Below are 19,673 nucleotides of genomic sequence, written 5' to 3'. Positions count from 1 at the left end.
GTGTGCAGAATTCAGAGCTGGGCTGAAATAACAAGTCTTTGTTTTTCTAGGTTTATATTAAAGTAGAAGCGATTGAAATGGGCAGACTTTATTAAGTAATACACAAATCATTTGTTTTCTGTTAGGGGACAAAGATTGATTTTCTTTCCCTTTTTTTAACAGACTTTTCAAATCAGAAAGCATACCATTTTATAAAACATTTCATGAAACACAAAACTGTGCAAAAAAAAGATGATATTCAAGTTCTCAAGTGAATTCATTTACTGACTAGGCACGTTGGTGAGTTGACTATTCTTAAGCAGTCCATAATTGGAAGGAAAGTTCCTGAAAGAGAGGAAAATGAAATATATTTGTATACATCAAGAGACAAATATTTATACTCTGGTGGCAATGCAGGATTTAGGCAGAGGAAGCAGGCGAGCTGAAATTTAATAGAAATGAGAATACTTACATAAAACAAGGAAAAATAGAATTATAGAAATTAAGGACCTAAAATCTTCGTGTTCAGTAGGCAGATGAATGATTTAAACAGTATGATGATCATCAAAATGCCATCCATCATGACATTTATGGGTCTGCTTTCAGATGGCCATGCTTTTTTCCACATGGAACTTTCAATATTAAAATGTGCGGTGACTTCCCATGGATACACACTTGTCACCTGAAACTCAGCTTTCAGATATATTTTAATTAATATTATTAACACCAAATAATACATTTTGATGTGTTAACTACAACAAAATTGTTGTTCAAAACCCAGCCGGCAATCAGAAGGGAAAAGGACCGATCCAATTACAGTGGGGACGCGGCCGCCGCCTCGCTTACTCCCCACAGCTCCGGGCACAGACGCCCACCCTGGGGCCGTCCCCCTGTTCCCTGCGACCTGGTCTGCCCACCCTCCTGTTCCCCGCCATGGCTGCCACGCCTCGTATTCCAGCAACTGCTTACTTGCCCCAGACCTGTGAGGGCCCTCCCTGCCTCCCAAACCTGCGGCAGCATCATCTGACACGTGCTCCTCCTTTGTCTGCTTCAAGATTTCAGCTTATCTTTCAAACCCTCTTTGGGTTTCTCTCCTCCTCCTCTGTGGAGCCTTTCCCTCCTCGTCCTTCCTCGACCAGCACACGTGACCTAGGTCCCTGCACCCCCTTGGCCTTCACCTCGCCTGCCAGGACCACACGCGGCACCTGTGTTCTGTGGGACGAACCAGGCTGCTTACTTTAAAGAGGGAAACAGCTAATATGCCTGTGTGCCCAGTCCTGTCCAACTCTTGCGACCGCATGGACTGTAGCCCGCCAGGCTCCTCTGTCCATGGGCTTTCCCAGGCTAGAATACTGGAGTGGGTTGCCATTTCCTGTTCCAGGGGATCTTCTCGACCCAGGGATCGAACCCATGTCTCCTGCGTTGGCAGGTGGGTTTTTCACCACTGCACCACCAGGGAAGCCAGAGTGTTAACTGGTATTGCTTAATCAATGCACATTTCCTCCATGGCTTGATGGCTGTGCTCTCCTCATACGTGACAGACTTGCTCCTGACTTGAGGACTTCCTGGGGGTGCAGGACACCCACACATCAATCAGCAGATCAGGATCAGGGGTTCACCCTCAGGTGATGTTAGCCAGTGCTCAGAGTGAAGAGGAAAAAGGGTTTTGGGGGCAGAAGGAGGCAGAGAAGCTCTTGAGGAACTGGCAAGCTCTGGACAGCCAGTGAAGAAGGGAGGAAGCGGGGAGCTGGGCAAAGGCAGGGTGGACGGAGGGCCAGCTGGGGCCCGGTTTCCGCGGAGAGGCCATGGGCCCCTCCAGAGTAGAGGTGGCCCCTTCCCCCGGTGCATCCAGGGCTGGCGCAGGGCCCGAGGCGGGCTGGCCTCAGGCTCAAGTCCGCCCATGAAAGGAGGTCCCAGGAGTGAGAGGAGACTGACAGGAGCCTGAGGAAGCGCGATCCATCACCGTCTTTGCCGTGGATCCTCAGCAATCGCTGCAAGACGCAGCCAAGCGCCCAGAGCTGGCCTCGCTCATTCCCACAGGATCCAGCCCCACCACGTGCACGTGGGAACAACAACTGTGAACCCACTTTGTGGAGAGGAGTTTGCTGTGTGTAGGCCCTAACAGCTGTATATTGTAATGGATGGAATAACACTGAGGGTTCAAATTTCCTTCAGAAAAGCATATTAAGATACATGATTACCTCTATGGGGAGCAATATAGTAATAACTATAGGAAAATGTAATGACTCAATAAATCTATTTTAGAAACTTATTCTACAGATGTGTACGAACGTGCATAAGAACAGAGATGAAAGGCTACACTGTCTAGCACTGTGTCTAATGAGTGCAAAACATTGGAAGCAAACGACTTGTCTGTCAGCGGTTGTTTAAATTATGATGCATTCATATAAATATTATTCAGCCAATAAAAAGAAAAGCATACCTTTATAATTTAAAATGATAGAAAAATGAACTCAAAGGTATACTCTAAAGTGAAGCAAGGGAGGTAGACAACAGTGTACTGTTCTGTACGTAAAAACAGTAATAATCTGTGCAGAAGCAAAGCACATGTTTATCTATCTCTAAAAAACATACAAAAAACCAAGACCAAGAGCTGCTTCTGGGTGTTTCAGGGCAGGGGTGGGAATTAAGACTAACTTTTCATTGTACACTTTCCCCAAAGTTTTAGATTTTGTACCAAGCACATGTATCACTTACTACATAAAGGGCATGTTTTTGTTTTCCAACTTCACCTTTCCGATGGAAAAAGCCAGTGGTTACAGAAGTAAACGATCTCATTCCCACTGACAAACTAACAGTGAGGGGTGCTCAGGGTCAGTATTTTAAAATCACAGAGCCATTTGCTCACTGACTCAGTTAGCCATCGGCCCCTCCATAAGCACTGTCACGCCAGGGAGCAGGCTGGAGTCTGGATGCAAAGTCAAATGAGACGTGCTTCCAGGTGGTGCTGGTGAGAAAGACAAACACATGCCAAGTGAGTGGAGATCAGCCCTGCCCTCACGAGGCGTCTGCTCACTTATTCCACCCCCTCGACCAAGAGCCTGTTAGGCGCTAAGACTGTTAGGGAGCCGACATGGGCAGGTGAGGAAGGGCATGGGTCTTGCTGTGGAGGTCAGGTGAGGTTTACATACGTGTATATGTGAATGACAACATTGAGCAACCTGGCAAATTCTCTTTCGATGGAAGAATGACGCTAACTTGACCCGATGAGGCAGATAAAGTCCTAAGGCACAGTCCTGCACTCAGAGACACGATGCCCCCTGGCTCATTTCAGTCACCAGGTAAATGACAGCTGCTTGGAGACATGGCGCCCGCGCTGAGGGTGTCCACGCCCAGGGTGGGGGCGGGGGCTCGAGAGGGAAGGACCCTGTGCTGCAGGCTAAGAGCTCCCAGGGCCCTCCGGGGGATTCTGCACCCACGGCACAAGGGGAGACCCTGGGTCAAGGAAGACTTCTGCAGTGGGGAGGTGTGTCAGTCTCCCCCCAAAGCTGGACAGACCGGTGCGGGCCGGTTGTACCGAGAGCTGGGGAGAGGGGTGAGGACAAGCGATCTGGGGCAGAGATGGCTCGGGTCTCACAGCACCCTGAAGGTATGTGCCCGCGAGGCTGGAACAGACAGCAGAGGGAGGCAGGCGGCACCCGTGCTGGGAGCCATGGAAGGACTCCCACCAAGACAAGGAGAACAGTGACAGCAGGACAACTAGGTCTGCAGAGTAAGAATCCCATCCAGAGTCAGTTCCAATTAGGCAGGACGAGGGGAGGATGGAAGTCAGACTTTAAAATGTCCTACAACCTTTCTCAAAGATGGAAACAGAATCAAGCATAAGATTTTGCTATTTTAGATATAATGATGGATTTTTTTCCCTGTCTATTCCTACAATGTCAATACCACTCAATACAATTAGTACATCACTATAAATAGTAGATGGGCTTCTAGTGGTAAAGAACCCACCTGCCAATTCAGGTTAGATGTAAGAGATGTGGGTTCAGTCCCTGGGTCTGAAAGATCCCCTGGAGGAGGACATGGCCACCCACTCCAGTACTCTTGCCTGGAGAATCCCATGGACAGAGAAGCCTGGAGGGCTAGTCCATGGGGTTGCACAGAGTCGGATATGACTGAACTGACCTAGCATAAATAGATATGATTTGCATACAGAATAACAAACTACTATTTATATTTATCACACATAACCTATAGAGTAGCTTAACTTATTAATTAGATTTTTGACTACATTGTAGTTTTTTCTCTAAATCATCAGAGTCACTGTCTAATTTTAAGTTAGACTGCCTGAATTGTAATTCAATTTATGTGAATGGTTTTTTCCTTCCTGTTTTGGGTCTCTGCTAACTACACCCAACCATTCCTAATACTGCCTGTCAGGAGTCACACTGATCACACTGACAACATCACTCTTCGATATTCATTGACTTGCTAAACGCTCAAACTGCCAAACACCGTGCTAGGAGATGGAACAAGAGGATGAAAACACGAGGCCCTGTTTTTAAGGCTCTCACCATCTGGCTATCAGGTCAATAACCAGTGCAAAGAGGTCTGTACAAAGTTCCTGTTGGAACAGAGACTGAAAAAGGCACCATCTCTGCCTGGGGCGTGCAGCAGGGCAAGTTCTAGGGTGAAGAGAGATTACATTTCAACATGGACTGTCATGTTTACACTTCTTAGCAGGACCTGCGAGATCCTTCATTATGTGTCCCTTGTCTACACAGACAAAATCATCTCTTGGTTTTTCTAATAATCCAATATAACTGAAGTTTTGTAGATAACTGTGCTTTCTTAAAATCCAAATATTTGCATAAAGTAGTAAACAAGAGCAAATACCTAGGTTTGTGTCAGGCAGGATTCCAATCTTCACAGCAAACAGGTAGGCATCACTATTGTGCCCATTTTACAGATGGGGAAACTGAAGCTTAGACTGAAGTTCAGAGAGGTTAAATCACAAAGCTGGTGGATGACAGAGCTGGGTGAGACTGCTTCCAAGAAGACCTTCCCTATGTGGTCATCTTCTACTGGGTCCTGAACCCCCTGCTGGCACCCTCCGCCTCCACCACCCCACTTGGGGAGAGAGAGCGCATGTCTCTCCCATGCGCTATACCTGTCTCAGCCCTGCTAGCATCTTCACTGCCCGTCTCCCCAGCAGATGGCTGTGTCCATCACCACTGCGTCTCCACTGTCTGCAGCACAGCAGCTGCTCAGCCAATGTGTCTGCATGAACACCAACACTGATTCAACTTGGAATATCCTGAACAAAGGAAGATTCAGAACCTAAATACAGCCAAAGAATTCCTTCCTCTGGGAAGGAATCTGGGGCAGGGGGAGGGTTATCAGTCACAGGGTCTGCCAGCACACAGTGTTGTGGGGCTACGTCTAGGAATGCAAGGTAAGGTAGAAGCCAGCCCCTGTCCTCAAGGAGCCTTCAGCATAGAGGGAGTGAGTGCCAGCCCAGAGAGTGGACAGCTTACAGCACAGCTGGGAGCAGAGACCCTGGATTATAGTGGATGCTGCGCAACTGGCTGCAGCCACCGGCTGGGAGCCTACCCAGGGATCTATCGCCTGAAGCCTGAGCATCTTCCTCGGTAAAATGGAGAGGACAATCACCTTTTTACTGCTGTGAGGATTCCATGAAAGTGATTAAGCACAGGTTACAAGTTGGTTGGCAACTTGTAACCAATCTAAGTCACACGTTATCAATACTAAAATGAGGAAGTGTAAAAGCATGCTTTTTCAGAGAGCACGGCGGACTGTGGTTGCACTGGTGAAGACATCGTGGAAGGATGGGCAGGCACGGCTTCCAGACGCAACGACCCAGAGACGGGAAGTGCTGGTGGGTCAGGCCACCACCTCCATCCGTGCTAACTATACTATACTTGGTACGGTCCACGTCCTACAGACCGCAGGGCTCCTGGCGCCTCATGTGTGTCTGGCGGAGAACTCGGTAAACGAACCCTGAGCGGGGAGGCTACGGGGATGACTTGGGAAGGAGGCGGTGTGCACGGAGGGACAGGACAGAACCAGGCTGCATTCTGGAGGTCTTGGCTGCTGAGACAGGGAGGAATGAGGCTCAGCAGAGTATTTGTTGAGTGGGGGAAGCCCTCGAAAGCCAAGTAGAACCATCCAAGAGCATGCTGGTGGCTCCTGACCTTTCTGCATCACAACCCCGTTCTACAGTCCAGTGGATCTATGGTTTCTTTAAGAAAATGAAAATAAACAAAAAATTGAACAATTTCTATGAACAAGCTCTGAAGACTATCCATTGATTTACCCCTCAAGGAATCTGTCCATAATTTCTGATTAAAGAAGCCTACACTTACTATTCAAGATGCCAATTCCTAAAAACAACACCAACTTAAGAAAAACTTACTAAAGAAAATAGTGGAAAAATTTCAATGTAACATCATAAATTGAAAAAATGTTTTATTCACATTCCCTTTCTGTACAAGAAAAGAGGCACCAAACAAAAGAAAAGAGAACCCCAAACACTTATTTTGATTTATGAGAGTGAAGAGAACTATTTTCTTCCTAAGACTAATTGGCTAATTTTGGTGATTAAGGAGAAAAAAAAGCGCTCCTGTTCACCATGTATATGAAACGTGTATTTGACTTCAATAATGAAACCCTACATTATGGTATCACCTGCCAGCCTTCACAACACTCTGAACACCACCTTGTTTAACGCTCAGAACAACTGCAGGAGATAAGAAATGTCCCCACTGTGCTGACAGCTGAAGCCAGACCATGTCACTCGGCGACGGGCAGGGCTCACACACTCTCTTACAAGTCAGATTCTCTGGGATGTCAGGGCCCATGCAGCATTCCTGACAGTTCAGGAAAAAACAAGAATAACTGAAAAGTGAGACCAGATTAGTGGTCTCAGATTAATGATATCTTTCTTTCACGATCTCTATTGTTTGAATTTTATGAAACAATTTTATCAAATAATTTGCAATATTTATCTTCTTAAAAGCAAAATTTTGTTATGCAAAACTCAAAGGAGAAATGGACACACACACGAAAATCATACTTTCACAAGCCTACGGTAATTATTGTCCAAAATTTCCAGCACATCTGTGTCGTATTATGAATATATTCAGAGAGAATATATACAGTCTTTAAAAAAAAAAGGGGGGGGATCACAGTATCAATAGGTTTGGGAAACTGCTTTTTTTCCACTTGAAACTGAAAAATTTTTTCGTCTACCGACCAGCCGGTTACACTTTCACTGAGGAGGGAGCGGAGTTACTTACACACTGCAGCGGCCGAGCCTCCTAGCTCAGGCCTGACTGGGTCTGACTGGCTTACATTCCGGAAGTTAATTTGCCACCGTCACCATGTCACTAGTTGGTAGTGGAAGAACTGCGTGGAAGAGCGCAAGACCGTATTCGTCCTCCAAACACATCAAAGAACCGGAACAAGGCCCTCACCTGTGTCCGCCGGACCAACGCCGCCTTCTTTTCGCTTTCCAAGAGGCTGACACTCCTAACAAAAGAAAAGACCTTTTTACTCAAAGAGAAGGCAGGCCCTCAGGAAATAAAAATTAGACATTTTACACAATCTACAGTTTTAAAAAAACTCAGGCCAAATGATTAAAGAAAAACTTTATTAAATATTTGTCAGTTTTAAGAAGTGCCCTCAATTACTAACCAAATAATGTATTACAAACAACTAGTTATGAGGTTTTACATTTGTTTAACAGGGTATAATTGGCCCCAATTAAACTGACTAAACTAAGGCTTTTTAGATTACTAAAACAAATTAAACTTTTTAAAATGAGAATTTAGGTGATCTTAAAACCTTTCTAAAATGGATAATGAAACTTGCTAAGTTGTAACCTCCCTGGTTTTATTAGTTATATTAAGATAAATTAAGTGAGATTAAAATCTTATTTGATTTATTTACCTTTGAAAATGAAGACCGTTTAAGGGTTACACATCCTCAGCCTTGTCGAGTGCGACCTCAATTAGTCAAGTCAGAAAGTCTTTAAAAGCTTTGTGCTTATTGCTTCCAGCATGGAGCGAGGTGTTCATTAAGGTACCAAAATTCTCATAAAAAATCCAAAGTTGCACTAGTGAAAAAACGCTCAACAAGATGAAAACTGATCACATCTTTTTCAGAAAATCAGTAGTTATTTTAAAACCAGTTTTTAAACAAGATTAGGTTTTGCGTAGTTTTAACGTGCCATTCAAGCAGCTGGACACCATTTGGACTCTTTAAACAGCATTTAAATCTACGGTGAGTATATAATGGTACATTTAGTTTTATACCATGTTTTAAATAAATTGTACAATGTTTAGTGTGACCCTTTTTTGACAAGCATTGTTAAATGAATATTTTCCCTGTTTACAACTATTTATGAATGTCTTTTTAAATAAGAGAGACATGAAATTGTTAGCTCACACACACAAAATTTCTTTCAAAAGTTTATTTAGTATCAAGCAAGAGGAGACTTTGCTTAACACTACAGAACATTTCAAGACTTGAGTTACAAAAGAATACCACATTATTTGCACTTGTAATTGGCTTCCCTTTTTACGCATGTTGGCAAGAGAAAAAAAAATAGCATATGGCCAAAAGATAAAATAACTAAATTTCTATGGAAACCTTTAAAATGAAAGGTGAGGCTTATGTTAAAAGGATGGATTAACATATTTAGTAAACCTATCTTTTTTGTTTAACACTAGTTAATCAAAGTTATTTTTTTTCCTTTTGATTACCTATTTTTCATATACAGACTGGAAATAACAAAATTTTACAAGTATTTTTTTTTTTTTCTGCCCAGGTTGATGTTTCAACAAAGTAGTTTTAAATTCCATCCATTCAGATTTTAAGCATTTTGATTTATTTAAAAAGGGATTGTTCATAGAAAAAAATTACTTTGAACAGTATACAGGACTGGTGGAGACTGGCTATGTCACAACAGCAGACAGCACAGTCAGTATCTGCCGTACGGCTGGTCCCTGTAGACGCCCTTCGCCGTCCTCGCCGAGGGGGCCTTGTGTCTCGAGTTAGTCCACTCCTCTTGCCCTAAAGCCAGTCAGACGAATCGCAGTTAGATCAACGCCAGAGAGCCCACGGCTTCATTTTTCAGAATCTAACTCAGCCCTGAACCCATGGTAGATGTCATACTGAAGATGTAAATCCCCAAGGTACTAAAAAATCTGAGACAATTCACTTTAAAACAATTACAAACACAATGGAAGATGTTCATCTCACTAGCGAAACCTACCAGCCTGGGAAGACATGATCCTTAAATCTTAAATTACAGCCAAGTTTGCAAGAACTTCCTTTTGGTCACTCATCTAATAAAAGTTCACACACTCCAGCAGCAAATTGAGCTGCCTCTTGCTAAACGTGCAGACATCTATGCATGGGAAAAGGGTCACTTGGAATTTCTTCTTCAAAGACAAAGAAAACATAGATAAAAATCTGTGAAGGCAAAAGGAGAAAAAAACTGGAGTGCAAAATGGCAATGGGCAGTTTAGGAAATTTGGCTTTGTTCTTCATGGGTCCTTCATATAAAGAAGGAAGGAAAGCTGTACTGGGGAGAGATTTATGTTTCCAAAATATTTCCTGGATAGGAAATAATCTCATGACATAATGTCAAATTGCACGCATCCTCATACTAACTCCACACGGAACGAGGGATTTCCAACAGAGGACCCTGGTTCACCCCAGCTCAGGGCTGTCAGTGAATCACTTGAAGGTCTTTGACAACAAATAGTTAACATTTATGCTGAGCACACAGCAATTTAAAAGCCACAGAGACCAATTTTAAAAAGCTGTGAGGAAAAATGCTTAAAATGACCTCTTCTTTGATACAAACATGCAATCAACGTCATTCCCTCAAGCTAACTTGCATCAATTTAAGTAGACAGCATTCAACAAACCAAGGTATGTTTGTTACGAATAACGACAAAAAAAATCCAAGGTGCGGTCATCAAGGCTTGGGGCAGGTGATATAACAAAATGCACTTCAAAAGGAACACTGGAAAATGGTTTTTCAGTTATGTTCAGAGAAATGTCATAATATCCATTAACGAGAATCCTGACTCACTTGCGCTGGGCACGAGGCACTCATCAGTGCTTTGCAGCTGACTGAAGCTTCGTGCTCTCTGATCTCTGCGCCCGCAGCAAAGGAGGTTCTCAGTATCATTAAGTTGCTGCAGCCAATTCTTTTAATTAAACCTGTCGTCCTTCTGCATATTGAGACTCTGGACGTGGATTCCCCAGCACCTCAGGCAGCTCCCACTGGACTCAGTGGGGTTTCACTGTCTCCCTGTAAGCCTGAGACAGCCATCCATCTCCTCCCTGTCCCAGTGCTTCTGTAACCTTTAACAAATGACTCCCACTGTAATGTTTTTAGAGGAACTGAGATTGGGAATAAATTAAAATATAAAGATGGGGGTGGTGGAATCACCACTACAGCAATTGAGAACTGTAGTCTCAACTGCTTCATTTTTCTTTACTGTCAAGAAGCAAAGACACTTCAGAGAGACTCATTCTATCAAGTGTCTGCAGTTTGGCAAACTATTCAAGTAAGTGAGAAAATCAGCACATTGCAATCAACCCAAACAGAAAATCTAGGTTCAGAATCTGAATGCCTGCAATTTTATGCAAGTCTTTAGTCCCCTTTAAATATTAAGTTTAAACCTTAGAGAGCTTCTGAAAATAGATGGATAAGCACAGATGAACTGAGAGGCAGCTGTGGTCTAAAATTCTGTCTGTATGAATCTCCCCACAGTTAAGTGCTTTAAGGTGTTTCTGTGACCTTTCTACTTATGGTTCCACTCCAGCCAATTACTCACCATAGGAATCATAAGTTTCTTCACTGAGTCCATGTCCATAATCATAGTAATCAGCACCACTGCATGAAACAAAACGCACAAGCAGAGAAAGACAAAAACACAGTTAGGACAAACTGACTTGGCTGTGAGTTTAAATCACACTTGATGAAGTATCTGAAACTTAAAGATAACTGCTAAAGGCAGGGTAAAAGCTGAACAGAGTTCCCATGGAGAAGAGCGATCTTATTAGGAGTATCACGGCCCCTCCTGTGGTCGCTGACTTGAATTCACAGCAAACGCGTCTGACACTGAACCACCACCTGTCCGTGTGGAGAGCGCTGACAGCACCTGAGGAGGACGCGGTCTCTTCTGGGCGGAATCGTGGTCTGAGAGGGCACGCGTATGCAGTGGACCCAGGCTGGGCTCGTGCCAGGGGTCGGGGTGGGGGGATGTATGTGCAGGAGGAAGGGCGGCCATGGCTTCTTTCCCACCGACACCGGGCTCACGAAGGCACAGCCCTGCGGAGCAGACGCCGCGATGCTGGGCGGGCCCCAGGCACTGGGCTTCACAGGAAAGCAACACGGCTGTGGGGCGGCATGTTTCACCTCCCCAGCACCACCCCGTCACCACCAGGAGCGGCCGCTCAGCAGAGGCTGTGGATGGCGGGTGGGAAAGGCCCCTGGGTCCAGTCACCCGCCCTGGCCGAGCCTGGGGGACAGAGGCACACGCACTGCCGTCCTGTATTCTGACGTCCTGTATTCTGACCTGGGAGGGAGGGATCTGTCACCATGGCCATTCTGTAGATGATGCAAAACAGGCCACTTACACACACAACATGTGTGAACCAGGCGTAACCTTTACAGGAACCAATCTGGGGAAATCTGGATGACGGGACTATGGCCCACACAATCAGCTTCTCACACTACTCTGGGTGTCTGAGGAAGGGCTTCCACCCGCTCTCCCTGGCTTCCCCTTTCCCAGTCCTCTTGATTTTGTAGGGAAACAATCACCCTGAATTTGTTATCTTGGATTGTCCTGGAATAAACATTCTCATTATTCCAACTTGATGCAATCAAGCAAAGAAGTTCTAATCAGAATGGAAAACGATCCAGCTGAGCTGCTTAGCACCGGAGGAAGCATGGAGTGAATAATAAAGCCCACTCTGGGCCGTGCCCTGTGCCAGCCCCGAGACCCCTGAGCAGTCACCGCCTCCCCTGGAGGTGGCAGAGCTGTCCTGTCCATTGTACAGGTAAGGATGCTGTAGAGAACAGCTGGGGCGCCAGCCTAACATCCCACAGACAGCAGGCAGGGGACACATCCAGTTAGGTCCATGCCTGGTTCTCCTCCTACGTTTCACTTCTCAAGCCCAGGTGAATGTGACCGGAGACGAACCATCAACTCCTCGGATGACAGCACAGGGCGGCAAGCCCTGTGAGAAGGGATGGGGATGGGAGCTACGGGCTTGTCTCACGCCTGTGGGGACGGGTCTTCACCTCTGCCCTCCTCTGCCAGAATGGTTCCTCTTGTCCTTTGCTCCCAAGCACCTCCCACCCAGTCGTTAGCCCAAATGCCACTTGTAGAAGCTGTAACTCAAAAAGGTTACGCTGCCTGTCCAAGGTCACACTACTTCCAAATGGAAGAACAGGTGCAAAGCTAAATGCACCCTTACTCCACAGTCCGAGCTCTCTGTCCACGGGCACGTGTCCTGAGGGACCGCATGCTGTCTCAGGCGTCAGGGTCTGCAGGAAACCCAACGCCAGTGGATCATGGCAAACTGTAACCATCTCAGTTCCCTCTGGTCTCCAATGCCTCCTCTCCCTTTCTGTAGTCCTAGTTTCCTATCCTAGTATTATATACATTTATGGCAGGAAGAGAAGAGGGACTAGCTGAGTGAGGAACAGAGAGACATTCATATTCAAGAAGGAAAAAAATTTGGCAAAAACAAGCAACAACAGCAAATATGGCCTCCATACTCCTAAAGTTTAACAGTTCTAAATATGAGAACTGCTATTAAACAATACTTTCCTCATCTTATAGATAGAAATTCAGAAGGGAAACTTTTGATAAAATGCTACTGTCAAACAAGGGTCAAGACATCTGGGTCTAAACCCGGGCCTCCCAGCACAGACAGTCTTAGGGCAGTTGTCCACCCACCTGCTGAGTCCGAGTGCCCCTCTACCTGCCAAATCCCACCACACTAGATGTCTCCCAGATCCTGGGAAGCCCTAACGGTTTCAGTGCCTCACGTAGAGCATCTGGACACAGCAGTCAACATACTTTCTCATTTTGTTGAAAATAAATTGGCTACTGCTTCTTAGAAACACAGCACTAAATTAAGTGAACCTCAGTCTTCTTTCCAAAGGTCAGAAGTTACATCATAATGCTTCCTTAGACAAAATGGTAATGTTCTTCAAAATCGCATCTTTGCTGCTCAGAAAACAATGAGTGACTTCTTCATAAAACTGAAAAGAGTCCCCTTTACTGAGACAGGTCCACCGTCAGTGACAGGTACTGAGACCAGTAAACAGGAGAAAAGCAACTGCCTTCTGACTAAACAAAGTCCCCTTGATTAAATGCAGTGAGCAGTAATGAGCATCGGGGTGGACTGGAAATCCACCTGGAAGTGCTCTCACATAGACCAGCATAAAAAAAAAAAAAAAAAAAAATCAGGCAGGGTGACGAATGTTTCCCAATGAACAGCAGGATAAAAGGAAACATAATTTGGTCGGGCGATGGTTTGGTGATAAGACAATCTTTAGTTTTGACAACTGAAAACTTTAAACTGACATTTTTTATCATTTCACTCAGTTTCTGATTATTTATTTCAAGACTGTCATCAAGCCAAGAAGCTGGGAGCAGCTGAGCCCCATTCTCATACCTGTCAGTTCCATCTGAATTGCTTTTGCAGCATTTCATTTCGTGCACCTCCAATGTCTATTAACCCAAGATGTGTCCTATTTCCCAAGGATAAACTAAAAACCCAACATAAGGCAAAGGGAGAAGACTCTAAAAATTTCTTCATTTATGAATACAACTTACAGTATTAATAATAAGCAAGAAAACACGGTAGGTTGACTATGCCTTTTCTCCATCAGAAGGGGTCAATAAAAGTCTTTCCTTCAAGCGGTCCAGAGTAAGTGCCTCTCCCGGCACCAATGCCATGTCTCCCGGGCCTACTCTCTGTCCTCCACGTTCTACCCTGCATCAGGGGTAGAAGGAAGTCCAAAGGCTCAGTGTAATTCCTGGCTTTCCTGGAGGTTCTCGATCCATCAACTAGAGTCAAGAAACAGGCCCAGCACTGGGAGGAAACACAGGGGTCACGGAGCAAACGGTAGCACTGGGACCAAGCCCACGTGCCCCCAGGTTACAGACAGGTGTTCAAAAGGAGGCCAAAAATGAACTCCCAGATCACCCTGTCTCCGCAAATGGGACTAAGAAGGAACTCGTGACATGAATCTGTCTGGTGTCTACATCTTCAAGCCTCTACATGAATTTCGATGGAAAAGTCGCTGGGGCTCATCTCATCAGGCCCTTGGCTGGTCATGTGCAGCTCAACGAACTCTGGATCACTAGTTACTCTTTGTCTCCAGTACTTGTAAAGCCCTGCCCATCCCCTTCTGTCCCCATCTCCATCCCAATTCTATCTGTGCCCTCCGGAAGTCATGGCTCATCACACATCCTCCACCTCCTCTTTAGACATTCCCTTACCTTCTTCCTCAGTGAAAGCTCAGTTCTCCTCTAACGACACCTCTCCCTCAGGAGCCCTCTCCTCTCCTCTATCCCGCATGGCCCATGTGCCACTAGGACAACAGGAAGGTGAGTATTCTCTTAACAACCGCCCCCACCATTGCCACTTGTAGCCCATTACGCTCCACTCCTCTGCACAAACACCCAGCTTTCAATCTCTCAATGGCATCGCTGTCCTAAGTCCTGGTGTTTTCTGTACGCAGGCAGATACTCCTTCAAACACGTTGGTCTGCTGACTCTCTGGACCACTCTTTCCACTGATCTTGCCTCTAGTCTCCTTTTGCCATCAGCTCCCAGGTCACACGTTAGTTCCTGTCACATCAATAAACCCTTCTACCCGCCATGCGTCAGCTTCATGCACTCCATCCTCTGACCATGGCTTCCCCTCTCCAGCTTCACTCCTGTCCTCTAGTAACATGCTGACCCTCCTTTGCAGCATGTTGCAATCGTCCCACTACTGTTGTTACATTTTCATCCCTCATCAAGGGAACCAGTGAACTTTAACCTGCTGGATTCAGTGGTCAGTTCTCAGGTCTGCTGTGTGACTGGGCAGGAGATGTGACACAGCTGGTCACACAGAGTGGACGCCCCGAGGGGATGCAGCCTGGTTCCCACGGAGGCACACTCTGGTCCAATGAAACAGCAGGGCAGTACAACAGAAGCAGAGGGACCCAGGGAGGCAGAGGGGGTCATGCAGACCATGGAGAGGCTTGGTTTCTTGTTTTTATCCTGAGTAAGATGGCTCCAGGGAGAAACGTCCCCATAATGAAGTTTGCCTTTACCTGAGATGGGGAAGATGGAGGAAGAAAGAGCTCTGGGAGGGGAGCTGTCAGGAGTCTGGCCTGGGACAGGCTAAGTTGCATAGGCCTCTTGGACCTCCCAGAGCAGCTGGAAAGAGAAATCGAGAGGCTGGGGGAGTGGTCTGAACTGGAGACATAAGTCTGCAGTCCTTGTCGTGTGAAAGGTACTCAAAACCCAGAGACGGCACGCGCTCCCTCCGGGGACACATGAAAGCAGACAGAGCTCGGACTGTGGAGTAAAGGTGCACTTGGTTCTGAGCCTGTTTTCCATTAGGAAGTACTGTGATCTTCAACAGGAAGATCTTTTTAAGGGCAGCTTCTACAAGTGTCTGAAACACAAGAGGTGCTCAACAGAAGCACTGGCAGGAATGAATGAACGGCGCGTGCCGCTCAGGGTGAGGGCCACAGCGGTGTCCTCTGACAGGGCGAGAGCGGGGCCACGGCGCAGTGAGCTCAGGCAGACTCTCTCTCACTGGCTGGACACTTCCTCTGACCCGAATAAAGAGCGGCGATCAGCTTTGACCGTATTGTTGTAACGAAGTTCGCCAAGCCTCATTTCAGATATAACAATTGCTTTGTCAAACAAAAAGATTTTAAATGTTAATGTAGGTCTGTCAGAGAATCAGAGACACAAGGTTTGCCATTTACAGTGATCCTCCACCTCTAGTGTGAAAAGCTGCTCAAACTGACCTCACTGTAAAGTGCAAGAACTTACTTGTACTTGACCGATCAAAGGCAAGAAGTCGGCCTTGAGAAGTCACGCGGTCCGTCTGCTGGGCTTCAGGCTAAATTGTCTTAATCATCCCAGAGAAAGATTCCCTCTCCACTTTCAAAGACTTCCAGAAATACAGTCTGACTAACTTGTCACAGTAACAGCCTTGAACAGGCCTGACAGAAAGTTCCATGTTAACCTTCCTCTCTCACGAGACTCTCAGAATCCTTTCTCTCTGGCTCTTCTTCCCACAGAACTCGAGAGCACCTCCTCCTGTGACAGTATGCTCAGGAAGCGGATCACACAGGGCAGGAAGGAAGGAAGCACATGGCTCAGGGGTTACTGGCAAACCTAATTTAAAGGACCTACGTCAACCACTATGGCTTCCCAGGTGGCAGAGCGGTGCAGCGCTAAAGAACCCACCTGCCAACACAGGAGATGCAAGATACATGGTTTTGGTCCCTGGGTTGGGAAGATCCCCTGGAGGAGGCAATGGCAACCCACTCCAGTGTTCTTGCCTGGAGAATTCCATGGACAGAGGAGCCTGGCAGAGCTACAGTCCATGGAGTCACAAAGTCAGACACGACTGAGTGACTGAGTGCATGCATGCACACGCACGTGTGCACACACACGTCGACTGCTACGATCAGGCACAGGGTACTGGGCAGAGATATGCAAACAAGATCTAACACTAATGACAGACACTATCAAACAGCATCTATCATACATTATCAAACGCTGATAAGGAGCCATGCGTTCTGCACAAATTTTTTCTCATATTTAAAACAAACTCGCAATCTGGCATTATCTCTACTTTATAAATTTAGGTTAAAAACAACATTTTCCCACCATGTAAGAGACAGATTCTCACTTGTTATGCTCTCTCTTGAGAAAGGTACTCTTGGTAGGAATTTCTAAAGTTCAGATGTCACCTGTTCCCAGCATCTGTTCCACAGATATTTCTGGAACACCTACTATGTGCTGGGCACCAGGATGCAACAGTAAACAGGTTCCAGAATTTGTGATAAAACATGTCTGGTCTAGTGTGCAAGGCAGACAACTGTAAACAGGCCAGTGGAGGACTATGATTCCTAGAAGCCCAGAGTTCTGAAGGAACTCAGGGTGGGGCGCCTGGATCAGTTTTGGGGTACCTGGGAGTGCCTCCTGGAAGGAGGAAGGTCTAAACTGACACCTACGAGAAGAGTCAGACAGAAAGGAGGAAGAAAAGCATCTCAAGCAGAACAATACAGTTTGCCCTGGTGACAGGACAGTGGTGACTCAGACAGAGCGCCTTCTCTAGAGCCGCGTGGCCGCAGCAGGGGTGGGGGTCAGGATGCAAGTCTAGTTCCCCTGGCTCTCAGGGGCCTCTCTCCACCGTCTAATCTGATGACCAGTCACCATACTCGCAGCACAGTGGAAGTATGTTTGGGCACTTTTTCAAAAGGCAACACAATTCAGAGAGCCAGAAAGAGACAATGACCTAACACATCCACGGTCGAAAGAAGAAGCTGGAGAACTTCTTGCCTGGGTGCTGGAATCCATCTCCTGCTTACATGGTGTGTACACCACTTCCCTGGTGGCTCAGAGGTTAAAGTGTCTGCCTGCAATGCGGGAGACCTGGGTTCAATCCCTGGGTTGGGAAGATCCCCTGGAGAAGGAAATGGCAACCCACTCCAGTATTCTTGCCTGGAAAATTCCATGGACGGTGGAGCCTGGTGGGCTACAGTCCATGCACTCGCAAAGAGTCGGACATGACTGAGTGACTTCACTTCACTTCATCAACTGTATAGCTGAGCCATGATTTGTTTAAACTTCTGTTTAAATTCATATAAATTCTTTCCAGTTCTCATGGTGTGTACACCAAAAAACCAGTCACTCAACTGGACGCTTCAGACAGGTGTGAATTTATGCCCTTCGCTATAGGTACATAATATTTCAGAAAAAGGAAAACAAATAAAAAATAAAAAAGCTAACACTCATGGTAAAAGGGAAGGGCCAGTGGGCAGCTGCTGCCTATTTAGTGTGCACTCTCCCTGTCCTTCTTAGGAGAAGATGCCTTGTGAGACAGGGTGAAGTGCTCGTGGTAATGTGCCCAGCCACTAACCTCCGTTTCTCGGCCAATTCTACAGGGAGGCTACCAATGAGACAGGAGTGAGCTTTAGGGGGTGATGCTTCTGGGACTTCCTCAGAGCAGGCGGACCCGCCCAGGTGGGAGGGCCTTCCTCCTCTTCTCTCTCCCTGCCTGAAGCCCAGCCTGGCAGCTGGACTGTGACCGCCACGTGAGGGCAAGTTGAGCCCAAGGGTACAGGGCAAGGGCAAGGAGCACGGGGCAAAGAAAGGGAGCGGCCTGGCTGCTCAGCGACTCCACAGAGTGGTCCCAGTGGTCAGAAGCTGCTAACATCCGTTCTGATTTGGTGGAATGTGGGGCTAACTCAGAGCTTATCCCAGTCCTACAATGCGGTGCAAGCATCCTGACGTGAGGGACGCCGCGTGTCTCTATTTTTCTCTGCTGCAGAGACATCCGCTCCTGCTTATTTCAACAGCACTGTCAGTACTCCTCTCCATCTGCAGCAGTCTACGCTACTCCTATCGAAAGTTTCTTAAAAGACTGCAGATGGTTCTACGTAATCTTTTAGAAACGATGAATTTTGATTATATTCCAAGAAAAACAAAAGAGTAAAAAGAGAAGAGTTCTGTTCAGTTCACTGTACCTCTCTCCTCCTCCCACACACTTGAGGCACGCATGCACGGAGGCCTCAGGACACTTCAGGGAGTGAGTTTCACAGCGACATGCACTGATGCTGGCGCTGCGTGTGTACGCCAGGCTAAACCTGCCTTACATGCTCACGGCCACTTGTCAGCAGGCTTCCTGTCTTATATCATCATTTGGGAAGACAGTACAGAATTAACAGTAAGAACGGGGCTGTGCGGGCACACGCACTAGGCTCCAGTGTTTACTCTGTGTGTGAGCTTGTGTGGGTGTGCCCAGTTGAGTCTGATCCCTTGCAATCCCCTGGACTGTAGCCTGCCAGGATTCTCTGTCCATGGGATTTCCCAGGCAAGAATACTGGAGGGGGTTCTCATTTCTCCCTCAAGGGGATCTTTCTGACCCAGGGATCGAACCCACATCTCCTACCATCACAGGTAGATTCTTTACCACTGAGCCACCAAGGTGTAAATCTGGGCAAGGTTAATTCAATTTCATCTATTAAATAGTTGTTAAAATAAATCTTTCATAAGATTGCTGTGAGGTTCAAAGAAGATAGTGTGTTACATACATAAACTTAGGTCTTATTCAAGGACAGCTGTTATGAGTACTACTGAGGTAGAGGTTCCCTCGGAATGAGCAATATTTTTCCTAGCGTCTTATTGATGTTATACAAGCTATTTCTGCTTATTTGCTAGAGTGAGGAATGAACCTTTAGTAACAACAAATCCAGGAAAAATACCAATAACAACTAATAGTTTCCATCTATTGGAACAGTTCTCTGCAATTTCATAACTTTAAGGAAGGTAAGCGCTATTGGGGTCTTCATTACTTTCTGTAAAGCAATATTTTATTAATAGTTGTCAGTACAGAGGTCTTGAACATTTTGGTTAAAATTATCCTTAAGACTC

The 19,673-nt window shown here is 46.2% G+C and overlaps 1 protein-coding gene across 3 annotated transcripts in view; it reads right to left on the bottom strand.

Annotated features, from left to right (window-relative positions):
• Nucleotides 1-8,419: 8,419 nt before the first annotated feature.
• The window catches only part of KHDRBS3 (KH RNA binding domain containing, signal transduction associated 3), a 147,827-nt gene continuing 136,573 nt past the window's right edge, over nucleotides 8,420-19,673 (bottom strand). For all 3 annotated transcript variants that reach the window (XM_065903371.1, XM_065903372.1, XM_065903373.1), the window contains 2 exons: nucleotides 10,818-10,876; nucleotides 8,420-9,036 (listed from right to left, as the gene is read on the bottom strand). In XM_065903371.1, coding sequence (XP_065759443.1) covers nucleotides 8,945-9,036; nucleotides 10,818-10,876 — 151 coding nt within the window. In that variant the 3' untranslated portion in view covers nucleotides 8,420-8,944. The remainder of the gene's footprint in view (nucleotides 9,037-10,817; nucleotides 10,877-19,673) is intronic.

This window comes from Muntiacus reevesi, chromosome 12 (genome assembly GCF_963930625.1).
Source record: "Muntiacus reevesi chromosome 12, mMunRee1.1, whole genome shotgun sequence".
In the NCBI taxonomy this organism is placed as follows: domain Eukaryota; kingdom Metazoa; phylum Chordata; class Mammalia; order Artiodactyla; family Cervidae; genus Muntiacus; species Muntiacus reevesi.
The sequence above is the reverse complement of the archived record's forward strand: the minus strand, read 5'-3'. Positions and strand labels throughout refer to the sequence as shown.